The sequence below is a fragment of the Myotis lucifugus genome, unplaced genomic scaffold, assembly GCF_000147115.1.
Source record: "Myotis lucifugus unplaced genomic scaffold, Myoluc2.0 scaffold_364, whole genome shotgun sequence".
NCBI classification, from domain to species: domain Eukaryota; kingdom Metazoa; phylum Chordata; class Mammalia; order Chiroptera; family Vespertilionidae; genus Myotis; species Myotis lucifugus.
The window spans coordinates 531756-544327 of record NW_005871412.1 but is presented as its reverse complement, the minus strand read 5'-3'; the positions used below and the strand labels follow the sequence as shown (position 1 = coordinate 544327).

General features: G+C 38.6%; 1 protein-coding gene across 1 annotated transcript in view; it reads left to right on the top strand.

Moving 5' to 3' along the window:
- THSD7B (thrombospondin type 1 domain containing 7B) overlaps positions 1–12572 on the top strand; it is a 720951-nt gene that overhangs the window by 250807 nt on the left and 457572 nt on the right. Inside the window, exon 6 of the mRNA XM_006101466.3 lies at positions 3640–3837. Coding sequence (XP_006101528.3) covers positions 3640–3837 — 198 coding nt within the window. The remainder of the gene's footprint in view (positions 1–3639; positions 3838–12572) is intronic.

The window sequence follows — 12572 nt, the reverse complement described above, 5'->3', positions numbered from 1 at the left end:
ATCATTTTGCTTTGTCACAGGTACTATGTAGAGTAAGAGATAGTTTTCTCTGTGTCTGGTGTGTGGGAGCTGGTGCAAGGCCTTGCCTGCTTTTCATTCTAAGAATTGGGTTCTTATGCTCACGACCACCTATCAATGCCTCCTCTTCTTTTCTGTATTCACAATGGGGTGTAAATTATGATGCTATAAACTGCTCACCCTGCAGGGATGGTGGTTTGATTACTAGGATTGGATTGAAAGATTTAATCTGCTCACCTTCTTTCACTCAGAATTGTCAACATATGCAAGACTGACAGGGATAAGGACAGGTGGGGAGTTTAAGGTGGAAAAAACACTATCTTCTTTGCTCCTCCTGCTGGACCTTGCTCCCAGCTTGTCGCTATGGAGTTAGTGTGGAGTCACAGCTTCGGCCATGGGTAGCTTCGTTGAAGCTTACGTGCACACCTTTGGGTCACTAGCACATGAAGAAATACAGTCCTCAAACCTAGAAAAGCCCACCTAAGCCTCCTTTCACTTGTTCATGGCTTCAGTTAAAAAATATTGACCTTTCTGCTATTTGTTGTTCTTCTCTTTTCTCTCCCCAATCCACATTCACTTTTCCTAATGATCTCTAGTAGAATATACACTAAACTAGTGGGCTAGACACTATATCCTTAGGTTGATAGAAAAATTAAAACCCTCCAAGTATTAGCCTCACTAAAGGTGAACTGAATCTGTGGTCAGGAAGTGATTATTGTAACTCCATCTTGCTATCCAGTGGCTAAAATTCCACTTTCTAAGCTGTACGCCTTTAGTTTGAGGAGATGATCCATGTACCTGTCAGATCCACTGCATGAAGCGGGGCTGGGGAGCCTCTTACACAAGAGCTGACTTGCATCCTTTCTTGTGAGGAGGTAACGACTCAGAAAGACCTCCGCTGAATTTCGCACGTATCCATTTCAGGAGTAATGAGCCTTTAGAGAAGCAATAAAGCATCTTCCAGCCTTAGTTTTTAAATATGTAAAATGAGCATAGTAAGTGATGAAATAGTTTTGATGATTTATTAATTCGGGGTAATATAAGTAAAGTGGCTGTCACAGTCTTGGTGTAGGGTAGATCTTAATTAATGCCTGCGCCTTCCTCCTGTTGGACTGCATTCGCTGTGAAGATGAGATTTATGTTTTCTGTTTCTCCTGTGGCTTCCCACAGTCCATTAGAGTGATCTACATACAGCAGTTAATGTTTACGGGATGATGCTACCTGATTAATATGGAATTTAGTAAATGAAGGTAAGCGGTTGGCTGGCCCCAGCCCCCATGGACTTGGCAGTTGTGTGTCTCTCAGAGCAGAAGCACCCGGGGGAAGCCTGATGTCTATTGCAGGCACGCACACTGATGTGTGATTAAAGTTAAGTGCTAACCAGAGAATCCAAGGTTTTTGTTTTATGCTGAGCTTGTGCTATGATCTGATCCTACTTAGAGTCAGGACAAGGGCAGCACAAAAGAATTTATTGACTGAGGAGCTCTAATCTATAGATTTATGGTGGGAAGGATGCACCTTGATTGATAGAGGAAAACTGCACATGCCCCTCCACGGCAGTGAGGTGTAGGAATAGGACACCCAGAGGCCCTCTGAAAAGACTGCTCAATTTCTGAGCTGGTTGTCAAGCGATGTAAATCATGGAGACCCATGCCGTGTCCTACTCAAAGACCTAAATTAACAAACATAGATGTCAGTAAGTGGAATATAGGCATCACATGTAGGAACAGAGGTCATCCAAAGTGTGTGGCAGTGAGAGCTCAGAGGTCAGTGTAGTTTGCTGCTTATGTGTAGTTTAGAGCCCTGTATGTTTCAGGCATCTCTACTCGAGGTGGCCCAGGAAGGGAGCTGAGCCCTTCCTTGGGTTTTATTTTGACTGATTAATAACATAGACTGGGACGTATGATCTGTAGAGTCTAAGAGTCTCTTTTAAGGGAGGTCATGGATTAACTCTAGACCAAGAAAACCCAAATCCAGCAGTTAGGACTCTATAATACTTGCCCAGCCCTGCAATATTCTAAGGAAGCTTGGCTCCCTCTTGTGGCCTAAAACCATGAGTCGGTTTGTTCTAGCCTCCTGGCTGTGCTAAGAGCAGCCAGTCTTTTGCCACCTGCACCTTGAGCTTTGTAACCTTTCATTTGCTTACTGTTGGCGGAATGAGAGGCATGGCCCTGGAAAAACGATGGGAGAGACATACCTGGCTTTGTTACCCCTCGTGCTTCCTAACATGTCCTCTTGTTGAAAGGGAGATGTGGCATCTAACTCACTTTCTGGAAACTCAATGTTTTCTTGCTATATTTCTATCAAAGACTCATTTTTTTTCTTACCTCAAGGCATAAATGAATACTAATTTTTAAAAGTCACCATGCAACAAGATTGGTTTTATTTAAAAACTAGAGGCCCGATGCACAGAATTTGTGCAAGGGGCTCGGCCCTCGCAGCCCCAGCTTCGTCCGGAAGGTCGTTTGGCTGCCCAGTCTAATTAGCATATTATACTTTTATTATTATAGATGAATTAAAATAATTGAAGCAGTGATTTAATTTCGTTTTTAACAGATGGAACATGAAATAAGAGATCCTTGGAAGGTGGGTGCAGCCCTCAGAAGTGAACCTCAGGAGGACCACAGATATGAAATGCTGAGTAAAGGGATTTATCTAGCTCTCAGTCACTTTACTTTAGCTCACTGTGTTTTTAAAATTTATCTATTAGTTTCTATCATTTAAAATGGAGAGATTTCATATAAAAACAAAATATAACTTGGATTTCTGGATTCTCAGACAAAAATCAGAAGATGACAAAAGAGAGTCCATATTCCCTCATGGCCACAGTCAATGGAAGCTGAAGATTAGCCAACTATTTCAGAGCAAGGCACATCCTCCATAGCACCACAGACCCCACCACTCCCTGTAGTCTTGCACTTTACCCATTTTCCTCAATTTGTACCTGCTTGACTCCTATGAGATTGAGTTTGTGACTCTGTAGGCTTGCAGCATGTAAGGTTCATTTATATCCTAATTGTGGTGGAACTTTGTACCCTAGTTTCACAGTACTTTCTTTTTTTAACTGAATAATAGCCCAGGGACCCATGTTTAGCCAGAATGGGGAGTGCAGGTCCAATGAGGTACAGTCTTCACAGGGCAGGCTGACCTTTCAGTCTCAGGGAATGAAGCTATGAATGCTCAGGCATCTACCAAAGGAATATACCAAAGTGTAGTTATATTTTGATTTAATGCAGAGTAGCAATACTGTCAAAAAAGACAGCAGAAAGAAAATATAGATTTACCTATGTTTAGGCTATTTCTGTAAGTGTTCATTCATTTTTACTTATTTATTGATACCATTGGACACATGCTACTTGTGATTTTTTTTTATTATGTCCGAACTCTCCAACTTCTAGGTTGTAATCTTTAGAATACAGATTTCCAGCTCTACTTCTTTTCCATTTACTTCTTTTATCTTCATATCATTCCCATTTCCCATAAGAGAAAACACATCACAGTGATTCATGTTTTAGAGCTGCAGGTATTCAAATGAAAGCTTCATCTCTTCACTAGCTGCTGCTTGTTTCTTTTGTTGGTTAGGGCTGGAACCCTGTAAACGTCTTGTTCTCCTCTCTTTAGGATTTAGAATGAGACAGCGCCATGTCCTCATGGAATCCACGGGGCCTGCAGGACACTGCACGCATTTGGTCGAATCTGTTCCCTGCGAGGACCCGATGTGTTACCGATGGCTGGTATCTGAAGGCATCTGTATCCCAGATCATGGGAAATGTGGCCCGGGACATCGCATCCTGAAGGCTGTCTGCCAGAACGACCGAGGTATGACGCACACAAACACAAGTATGTTCCAAGTGATATCTGCCCAGTGGAACAGCAGCAGTCTCTACCAGGTCACTTTCCTGAGGGGGAGAAGCAGTCTATTCTAATCTTGAATATGTTTAATTCAAGGGCCACATGCTGCAGAGTAAGCTGCTTTGACTTCATATGGGGCCACATAGTCCCTGACAAAAGAACACTATTTGATTCTGCCTAAATGCAATACAGTGAACCTGGAGATTTCGCTGAAGCTTTTAATTTATCAAGACATAGAACACAGACATTGCCTGGGCAGTCTTCAATTTATCAGCACAGAACAACTTTTATTTGCTGCTTTGGATGTTCATATGTAACATGCTTTTATATAGCTTTTATATATTAGTAACAAATACTACATTGTAAAGATTTCAGGGCTACCACTCCTGAAAAAAATACTGAGCATCTTTTTATTTATATAGCATTAGATTGGAATCAGTTCTAGATGTAATAGTAACATTTCTAAAGGACCAGTTATAAATGAAAGTTGTTGAGATTTACAAAACTAGTAACAATTGTGTATTTTCTATTGCCAGCCTTCTAGTACAATGGTTATTTGAAGTGAAATGTGATTTAGAAAATATGTAACTAACATAAAAATGAGAAAAGTGACACTTAAAACCTTTATCCAACAGTTAAAAAATTCGGTTTCTTGGAAGAATATTGAGTCTGTCTATTAATCAGCTCTACCATGAGAAGCACATTTGTAATGCTCTCGGTGTGTGGACTGAAATGTTTTGACTTATGAGATGAAGTAACACATAGAAGGGAAGTCAGAGTGGATTCCGAATGGATATTAACATCTACACGAACTTGACATTCAACAGTGCATTTCCTTGTTTCCTTGTGTGCTTCCTACCCCTTCTCCTCTCTCTCTCATTGTTCTCTCTTTCCCTCTTCCTCCCTCCTTCCCAGCACTCCCTTCCTCCCCTTTTCTCATCCACATTTCCTTCCTCCTTTTTTATTTCCTCCTTCTCTTTCTCAGTCTTTTTAAAAATTATTGCTGTAATTAGACAAATATACATCTTATTAGGTGATGTAATTGGTAACCCCTGAAACCAGGTGTCTGTTTAATTAAATAGAGAGCAACAACAGATTGTATTAGCTCAGTCCTTTTTGACTAAATAGTTAAAACAAATAGTGGCTTTGAATTTTAACAAATAATTTTTGAATTGAGGTAACATATGTGCAGTTTATTAAGAGAGGCAAATGAGGTCACTTTTGTATTGCTTTCATTCGAATTCAAGAAGAGTAGTATAGAGATTGAGAACCTGGGCTTAAAACTGAGGCTCTAGTGTCAGACAGGTTGGAATTTCAAATCTGCTGCTCAGCTGCTAGATGCTTTCAGGAAAATTATTTAACTGTGGAAACATCCTTTCATTCTGCTGGAAAGTGGTGATAACAAGACCTGCCACTCATGCTCAGAATGTGAGGGTTCAATAAGTGTTGTAAAAGTGAATAGTGAGATGCCGGGCACATAACCATTCGAAAGAAGCTATAAGCCTATTTTATTTATAATGTACATTTATTAGTGTTCTCTGAGCTGGGAGAATAAAGCAAAAAACATTCCTTTAGAAATAAAAATAATAATGAGGATTAGAATAACCATACTTCTTCCTCCCAACCTCCATCTGTGGAAACAAGAGAATCATTTCTTAGGTTGAGACACAATATCAAATGACTGTGAGGCTTCGTCATTTCATAGCCCGCATTGCAGACCTGTGATGGTTTATAATGTCTGTAAGGCTTTGGACTTCTTCACATTTTGTGCTGTGCCTTGCACAGGATTGCAGAGTGTGACATTCAGATTTAAAATTAGAGATATATATTTGGTCTTCGTCCCTGTTTCTGGCACAGAGCTCTTAAAATCTGAGGAATTTCCTGAGTGATAAGAGCAATGGAAACATCTTTTGTTATTAAATTTGGTCTCTGGTCTTCCGTTCCTGAAATTGCTTTCATAACGGTGAAATGGTGTCTTATAATTCATACCAAGCCCCTTCCCAACACCACGGGTCTTATGTTGAGACTTATGGAAACCATCTAAGAACAGAGCTGGGCCAGAGGAGCCACCACAAAGAAAGGCTAGAACTTTCCTTTCCGCCCCCTGATTTTCAGGGGAGGAGCGGGGCTGGAGGTTAAATCCATCACCAATGGCCAGTGACTTCATTCATCATGCCTATGCATTAAAGCCTCCATAAAAACCCAAAAGGATGGAGTTTGGTGAACACATGGAGATTTGGGGAGGGTGGAAAATGGAAGCTCCACACACTTTCCCAAACCTTGCCCTGTGCATCTCTTCCATCTGACTGCTTCTGAGTTATATCCTTTCATGATAAACCAGTGACCGAGTAAGTAAAACAGATTTCCTGAGTTCTGTGAGCTGCTCCAGCAAATTAATGGAACCCAAGTTCAGGATCTTGGGATGTATAGCCAGCTGTTCAGAACCACGGGTGTCTGAGGTGGAGGGCGGAGTTATGGGGCTGCGGAATATGATGCTGTCTTCCGGCAGGTAGTGTCAGAATTGAGTTGAATGATAGGACAATCAGCTGGTACAAATCAGAGGCAATGACTTTACCATTCTACAGCAGTTCTAGAGTTTTATTGCTTTTTCCTAGGAAATGACTAATTTTCAGTGTTGATCTCACTCAGTTTCTATGGGGAGAAGTAGGAGTTACTGCTGGTTCATATCGGTTGCATGAATTCTTTGTGTTTTTTAAATACCTGAATGTCTCCATCATTTGTGGGGCAACAGTCATGGTCATGGTTATGAGAACATGCTCGCCTCCTGATGGCTGAAGCAGTCTTCCATCCACTGAGAAACTGAACATGTGGTTTGGTTGTAGTTTCCACAGTGTAGCTGCTATGAGATTTGGGATGATTGATGATAGAAGTTCTACAGAGAAGTATTTTTGTTCGACTTCTCACACATTATTATAGTCTTTCCATAGCTGCAAGATTTGACAGACACTCATATAAATGCTTGGATTGAAAAGGGGAGATATATATATATATCTCCCCAAGTTAATGTATTGTATTTTAAACTATTTTTCTCCAACATATATATATATATATGGTGTCCCAAATGTCTACACACACTTTGAGTAATTATAAAGACAGTGTTTATTAAAATACATTTCATTTTCAAAATTGAGCTATCAGCTGTTAAGGTGTGTATATATAATTTTGGGGCACCCTGTACATATACTTAGTAAGTCTCCTATGATTATTTTTCTTGTAATATTTGGTAGTTTTCTTTTCATCTCTCTGAGTTTAATTGTTTCATGAGCTTTTTATTTCAGAATTATTCAGAGTTAAATGGATAAGACCAAAAGAAATGTCTTTCTTTGGATTAAAAAAAAAAGACAGCCTTTTATTAGATCTAGTCAGACTTGAGGCTTGTTACCATTTGCAAGGTAACGTGCTTTGTCGCTCATTTTTAGGCTCAGCATGTTAACTCATGCCAGGTATCCCCATATACCAAAAGAACATTCAACATCTTTGCAATTCAGACTGTGGAATGAAGAGATTTATGCATAGCCACTATCAAGATTCTGTAGGCCCCACCGGTGTGGCTCAGTAGTTGAGTGTTAATCTATGAACCAGGAGGTCAAGGTTCAATTCCCGGTCAGGACACATGCCTGGGTTGGGGACTCGATTCCCAGTGTGGGGCATGCAGGAGGCAGCCTATCAATGATTGTCTCTCATCATTGATGTGTCTATCTCTCTCCCCCTCTCCCTTCCTCTCTGAAATCAATAAAAATATGTATATTAAAAAAAAGATTCTGTAGGACTTTTGTCAGTGTTTTGTTGGGCATTACTTGAGCCACTAGGAACACATATTTTCCTTCACAGCAGGTTATTCAGACTTAGCTTGAAAATTTCAGAAATACATATTCTATGTCACACTGAAGCCAGGAAGTAAATGGAAATAGCAGTTTGATATACCTAAGATTTGTGGGTTAGAAAATGTGATCGACTTTGGACTACCTAATATCCAAGTAGGTGTCTATGAATTTCTACAACTATCTCTGTAGATTCACTTTGACCCATTCACTACTTTGATTTATTAGTAATACTGTCCAATCAGTCTCACTGAAGTTCCTATTTCTCACCCATGCTGGGATTGTGGCAAATAATGTTTTAGTCCTTTGTCAGTGATCTTCGTTTTCAGGAAGACTATTGTATAATATAGATTACATGAATGAGAATTCTGACTTGGAAACTGGTTTCCAGTACTTTGGTGGATCAGCTTTGATTTCTCACTTCTGAAGCATATCCTATCATTATCATGAGCCAATAGAAGTTTACTGATTATAAAGCATACATAGGTTATGTTCCCTATTTTTCAAAGGAGGCATTTGAAAGTAAAGGGAGTTTGCTGCCAACTGCAAGCCCGACATATTTCTCCCTTAGATTATCAAGTTAATGTATTGTATTTTGAACTATTTTTCTCCAACATGTGACCAGTTCATTGTTGCCAGGTTTCCCTGCCAATTGATATAAAGGTTTACCACTACGTGACATCTTCCCAGAACAGATTGGGAAAACCCACATAATGCCAAATCAGTGGATGGTGTTACAGTGGCCACTCTATATCATCTTTCATGTCTCCATCATGCAAAGTTGGTGATAGTGCAGGGTCATTGGATAAACATCAGACTGTTTGCTGGAGCTATCAAACCCTGATACTCACCATATGCTGCTCTATAATTTGCTAAAAAGCTGTCTTGAAAAAAACAAGTGTTTGTATGTTTAACCAAACATCTTTATTTAGAGATAACCCAGTATAAATTCTGCCCTTGTAGAAAGCAAATGCCCACACTGGAGCACAATACATCAGGAAGAATGTTAGAATGTTCACATGTTCAGAGGTACATGGAGCTCAAGTTCAAGGTTTCTTATTTCTCACAATTGCACTAGACCTTTCCAATGCAGATATTTTTCTACATTTGCTCAGGAAGCATGAGAAATGATTTCTTATCATTAAAGTGACTTTGCTTTTTAGTTCAGAGGCATTTTTCTATGAGTACCTGCTTTGCATCATTAACCTTGAATAATCCAAAAATATGATCTTTAATCTTGACTAAAATGGCATGTGTTTATAAGCTCTAACAAATAAGAACCCTTTAAAGGATAACTTGAGTTGGTGAGATGTACTCTAGAATAATTATTTACTTGAGTTGCACTAAATTTTTGGTTAACATAGATAAATCTATGATTAAAGAGAGTCAGAAGTTTTGTTTTGTTTTGCTTGTTTGTTTTTTTTATTATTTTTAAATTTTAAAATGTTAATAAATTTATTGGAATGACATTGCTTAATAAAATTATATAGGTGTCAGGTGTACAATTCTATAGTACATCGTATGTATATTATATTGTCATCATCACCCCAAATCAAGTCTCCTTCCATCACCATTTATCCCTCATTTACCCTCTTCGACCATCCCCCACCCTATTTCATCTGATAATCACCAGTTGTCTGTGTCTATGAGTATTTTTTTTCTTAATCTCTTCATCCCTTTCACACATACACACTCACACCCTAATCCCCTCCCTTCTGACAACTGTCAGTCTGTTCTCTATCTATGCATCTGTTTCTATTTTGTTTGTTAGTTTTTGTTCATTAGATTCCACATATAAGTGAAATCCTATGGTACTTGCCTTTCTCTGACTGATTTACTTTACTTAGTATAATATTCTTCAGGTCCCTCCTAACTGTCAAAAAAGGTAAGATTTCCTTCTTTTTTATAGCTGAGTGGTATTCCATTGAGTAACTGTACCACAGCTTTTTATCCACTCATCTCCTGATGGGCATTGGGCTGTTTCCAGATCTTAGCTATTGTAAAAAATGCTACAATGAACATAGGGGTACATATATTCTTTCAAATTAGTGCTTTAGGATTCTTTGTTTTAATTCCCAGAAGTGGTATCACTAGGTCATAGACAATTCCATTTTCAATTTTTGAAGTAACTCCATACTGCTTTCCACAGTGGCTGTGCCAGTCTGCGTTCCTGCCAACATTGCATGAGAATTCCCTCTTCTCCACATCCTCAACAACACTTGCTGTTTGTTGATTTATTGATGATAGTCATTCTGACAGTGGTGAGGTGATATCTTATTGTGGTTTGAATTTGCATTTCTATGATGAATAGTAATATTGAGCATCTTTTCCTGTTTATTGGCCATCTGTATGTCCTCTTTCGAGAAGTGTTTATTCAGGTTCTTGGCCCATGTTCTAATTGGTTTGTTTGTGCTTTTTTGTCTTGTTTTGTTTTGTTTTGTTGATTTGTGTAAGTTATTTAGAAATTTTGGATATTAACCCCTTACCAGATGTATCATTGCCAAATATGTTCTCCCAATTGGTAGGTTTTTTTTTTCATTTTGTTGGTTTCACTTGCTGTGCAAAAACGTTTTAGTTTGATATATTCCCATTTGCTTATTTTTTCTTTTGTTTCCCTTGCCAGAGGCGATATATCAGAAAAAAGTATTGCTATGAGAAATGTCAGAGATTTTACTGCCTATGTTTTCTTCTAGGATTTTTATGGTTTTGAATCTAATATTTAAATATTTAAGCCATTTTGTGTTTATTCTTGTGTATGGTATAAGAAGGTAGTCTAGTTTCATTTTTTGCATATATTTGTCCAATTTTCCCAACACATATATTGAATAGACTATCTTTATCCCATTGTATATTTTTGACTCCTTTATGAAATATTAATTGCCAATATAGGAATGGTTTTATTTTTGGGCTCTCTATTCTATTCCACTGATATATGATTTTATATCAGTACTATGCTGTTTTGATTATTATGGCCTTGTAGTATAGTTTGACATCAGATAGCATGATTTTTCCAGCTTTGTTCTTTCTCAAGATTGCTAAGGCTATTTGGGGTCTTTTTTGGTTCCATATACATTTTTGGAATATCTGTTCTATATCTGTGAGATATGCCATTGGAATTTTAATATAAATTTTATTGAATTTATAGATTGCTTTTGTAGTATGCACATTTTAACGATGTTAGTTGTTCCTATCCATGAACACGGTATATACTGCCACTTATTTGTATCCTCTTCAATTTTCTACTTCAGTTTCTTAATAATTTTCTGAGTACAGATCTTTTACATTATCCTTGGTTAAATTTATTCCTATGTACTTTATTTTATTTTTGGTTCAATTATAAATGGGATTGTTTTCTTAGTTTCCCTTTCTGATGGTTCATTATTAGTGTATAAACATGCAACTGATTTCTGGATATTTATTTTGTATCCTGCTACTGGTGGAATCTGTAGGGATTTCTATGTAAAGTATCCTGTCTTCTGCAAATAATGACAATTTTACTTCTTCCTTTCCAATTTGGATGCCCTTTATTTCTTCTTCTTTTGTGATTGCTATGGCTAGGACTTCCAGTACTGTGTTGAATAAGAATAGTGAAAGCAGCCGTTTCTGTCTTGTTTTTTATCTTAAGGGAAGCATTTTTAATTTTTGCCCATTAAGTATGATGTTGGTTGTGCATTTGTCATATATGGCCTTTATTATGTTGAGGTATGTTCCCTCTATTCCCACTTTGCTGAGAGTTTTTATCATAAATAGGTGCTGGATTTTATCAAAGGCTCTTTCTGCATTTTTACTTTTCATCACTTTTAATATTTCCTGCTAAGCCCTTCTGGCCTGAGATATTTTTGTTGAGAAATTAGCGGAGAGTGTTTTGGTTGCTTCCTTGTAGGTAACTAACTGCCTTTTTCTTGCTGCTTTTAAGATTCTCTCTTTGTCTTTACTTTTTTTTTTTTTTTTTTTTTTTTAAAATATATTTTTATTGATTTTTTACAGAGAGGAAGGGAGAGAGATAGAGAGTTAGAAACATCGATGAGAGAGAAACATCGATCAGCTGCCTCCTGCACATCTCCCACTGGGGATGTGCCCGCAACCCAGGTACATGCCCTTGACCGGAATCGAACCTGGGACCTTTCAGTCCGCAGGCCGACGCTCTATCCACCGAGCCAAACCGGTTTCGGCTGTCTTTACTTTTTGCCAGTCTAATTATGATGTGTCTTAGTGTGGGCCTCTTTGGATTCATCTACTTTGGGACTCTCTATGCTTCTTGGATTGTGAGTCTTTTTTCCCCCACCAGGTTAGGAAAGTTTTCAGTCATTATTTTATCAAATAGTTTCTTGATCCCTTGCTCTCTCTTTTCTCCTTTAGGTACCCCTATGATGTGGTTGTTGTTACACTTCATGTTTTCTCAAAGGCTTATAAACTATCCTATTTTATGAAATTTTTTAATCATATTGAGGCTCTGATTGGTTTTCTGCTATGATGTCTTCCATATTGCTGATTTGATCCTCTGCTTCATCCAACCTACTGTTGATTCTGTCTTGTGTATTCTTCATTTTACTGGTTAAGTTTATGGGTTCTGTGTTCTTTATTATGCTTGCTATCTCTTTGTTGAACTGCTCACTGAGTTTCTTGAACATCCTTATAACCATTTCTAGAGGCCCAGAGCATGAAATTGGTGCATGGGGTGGTGGGGGAAAGGGTCCCCTCAGCCCAGCATGCACCCTCTCCAATCTGGGACCCCTTGGGGGATGTCTGACTGCCGGTTTAGGCCTGATCATGGGTATTGGGCTAAACCGGCAGTCAGACATCCCTCTCACAATCCTGGACTGCTGGCTCCTAATCGCTCACCTGCCTGCCTGCCTGGTC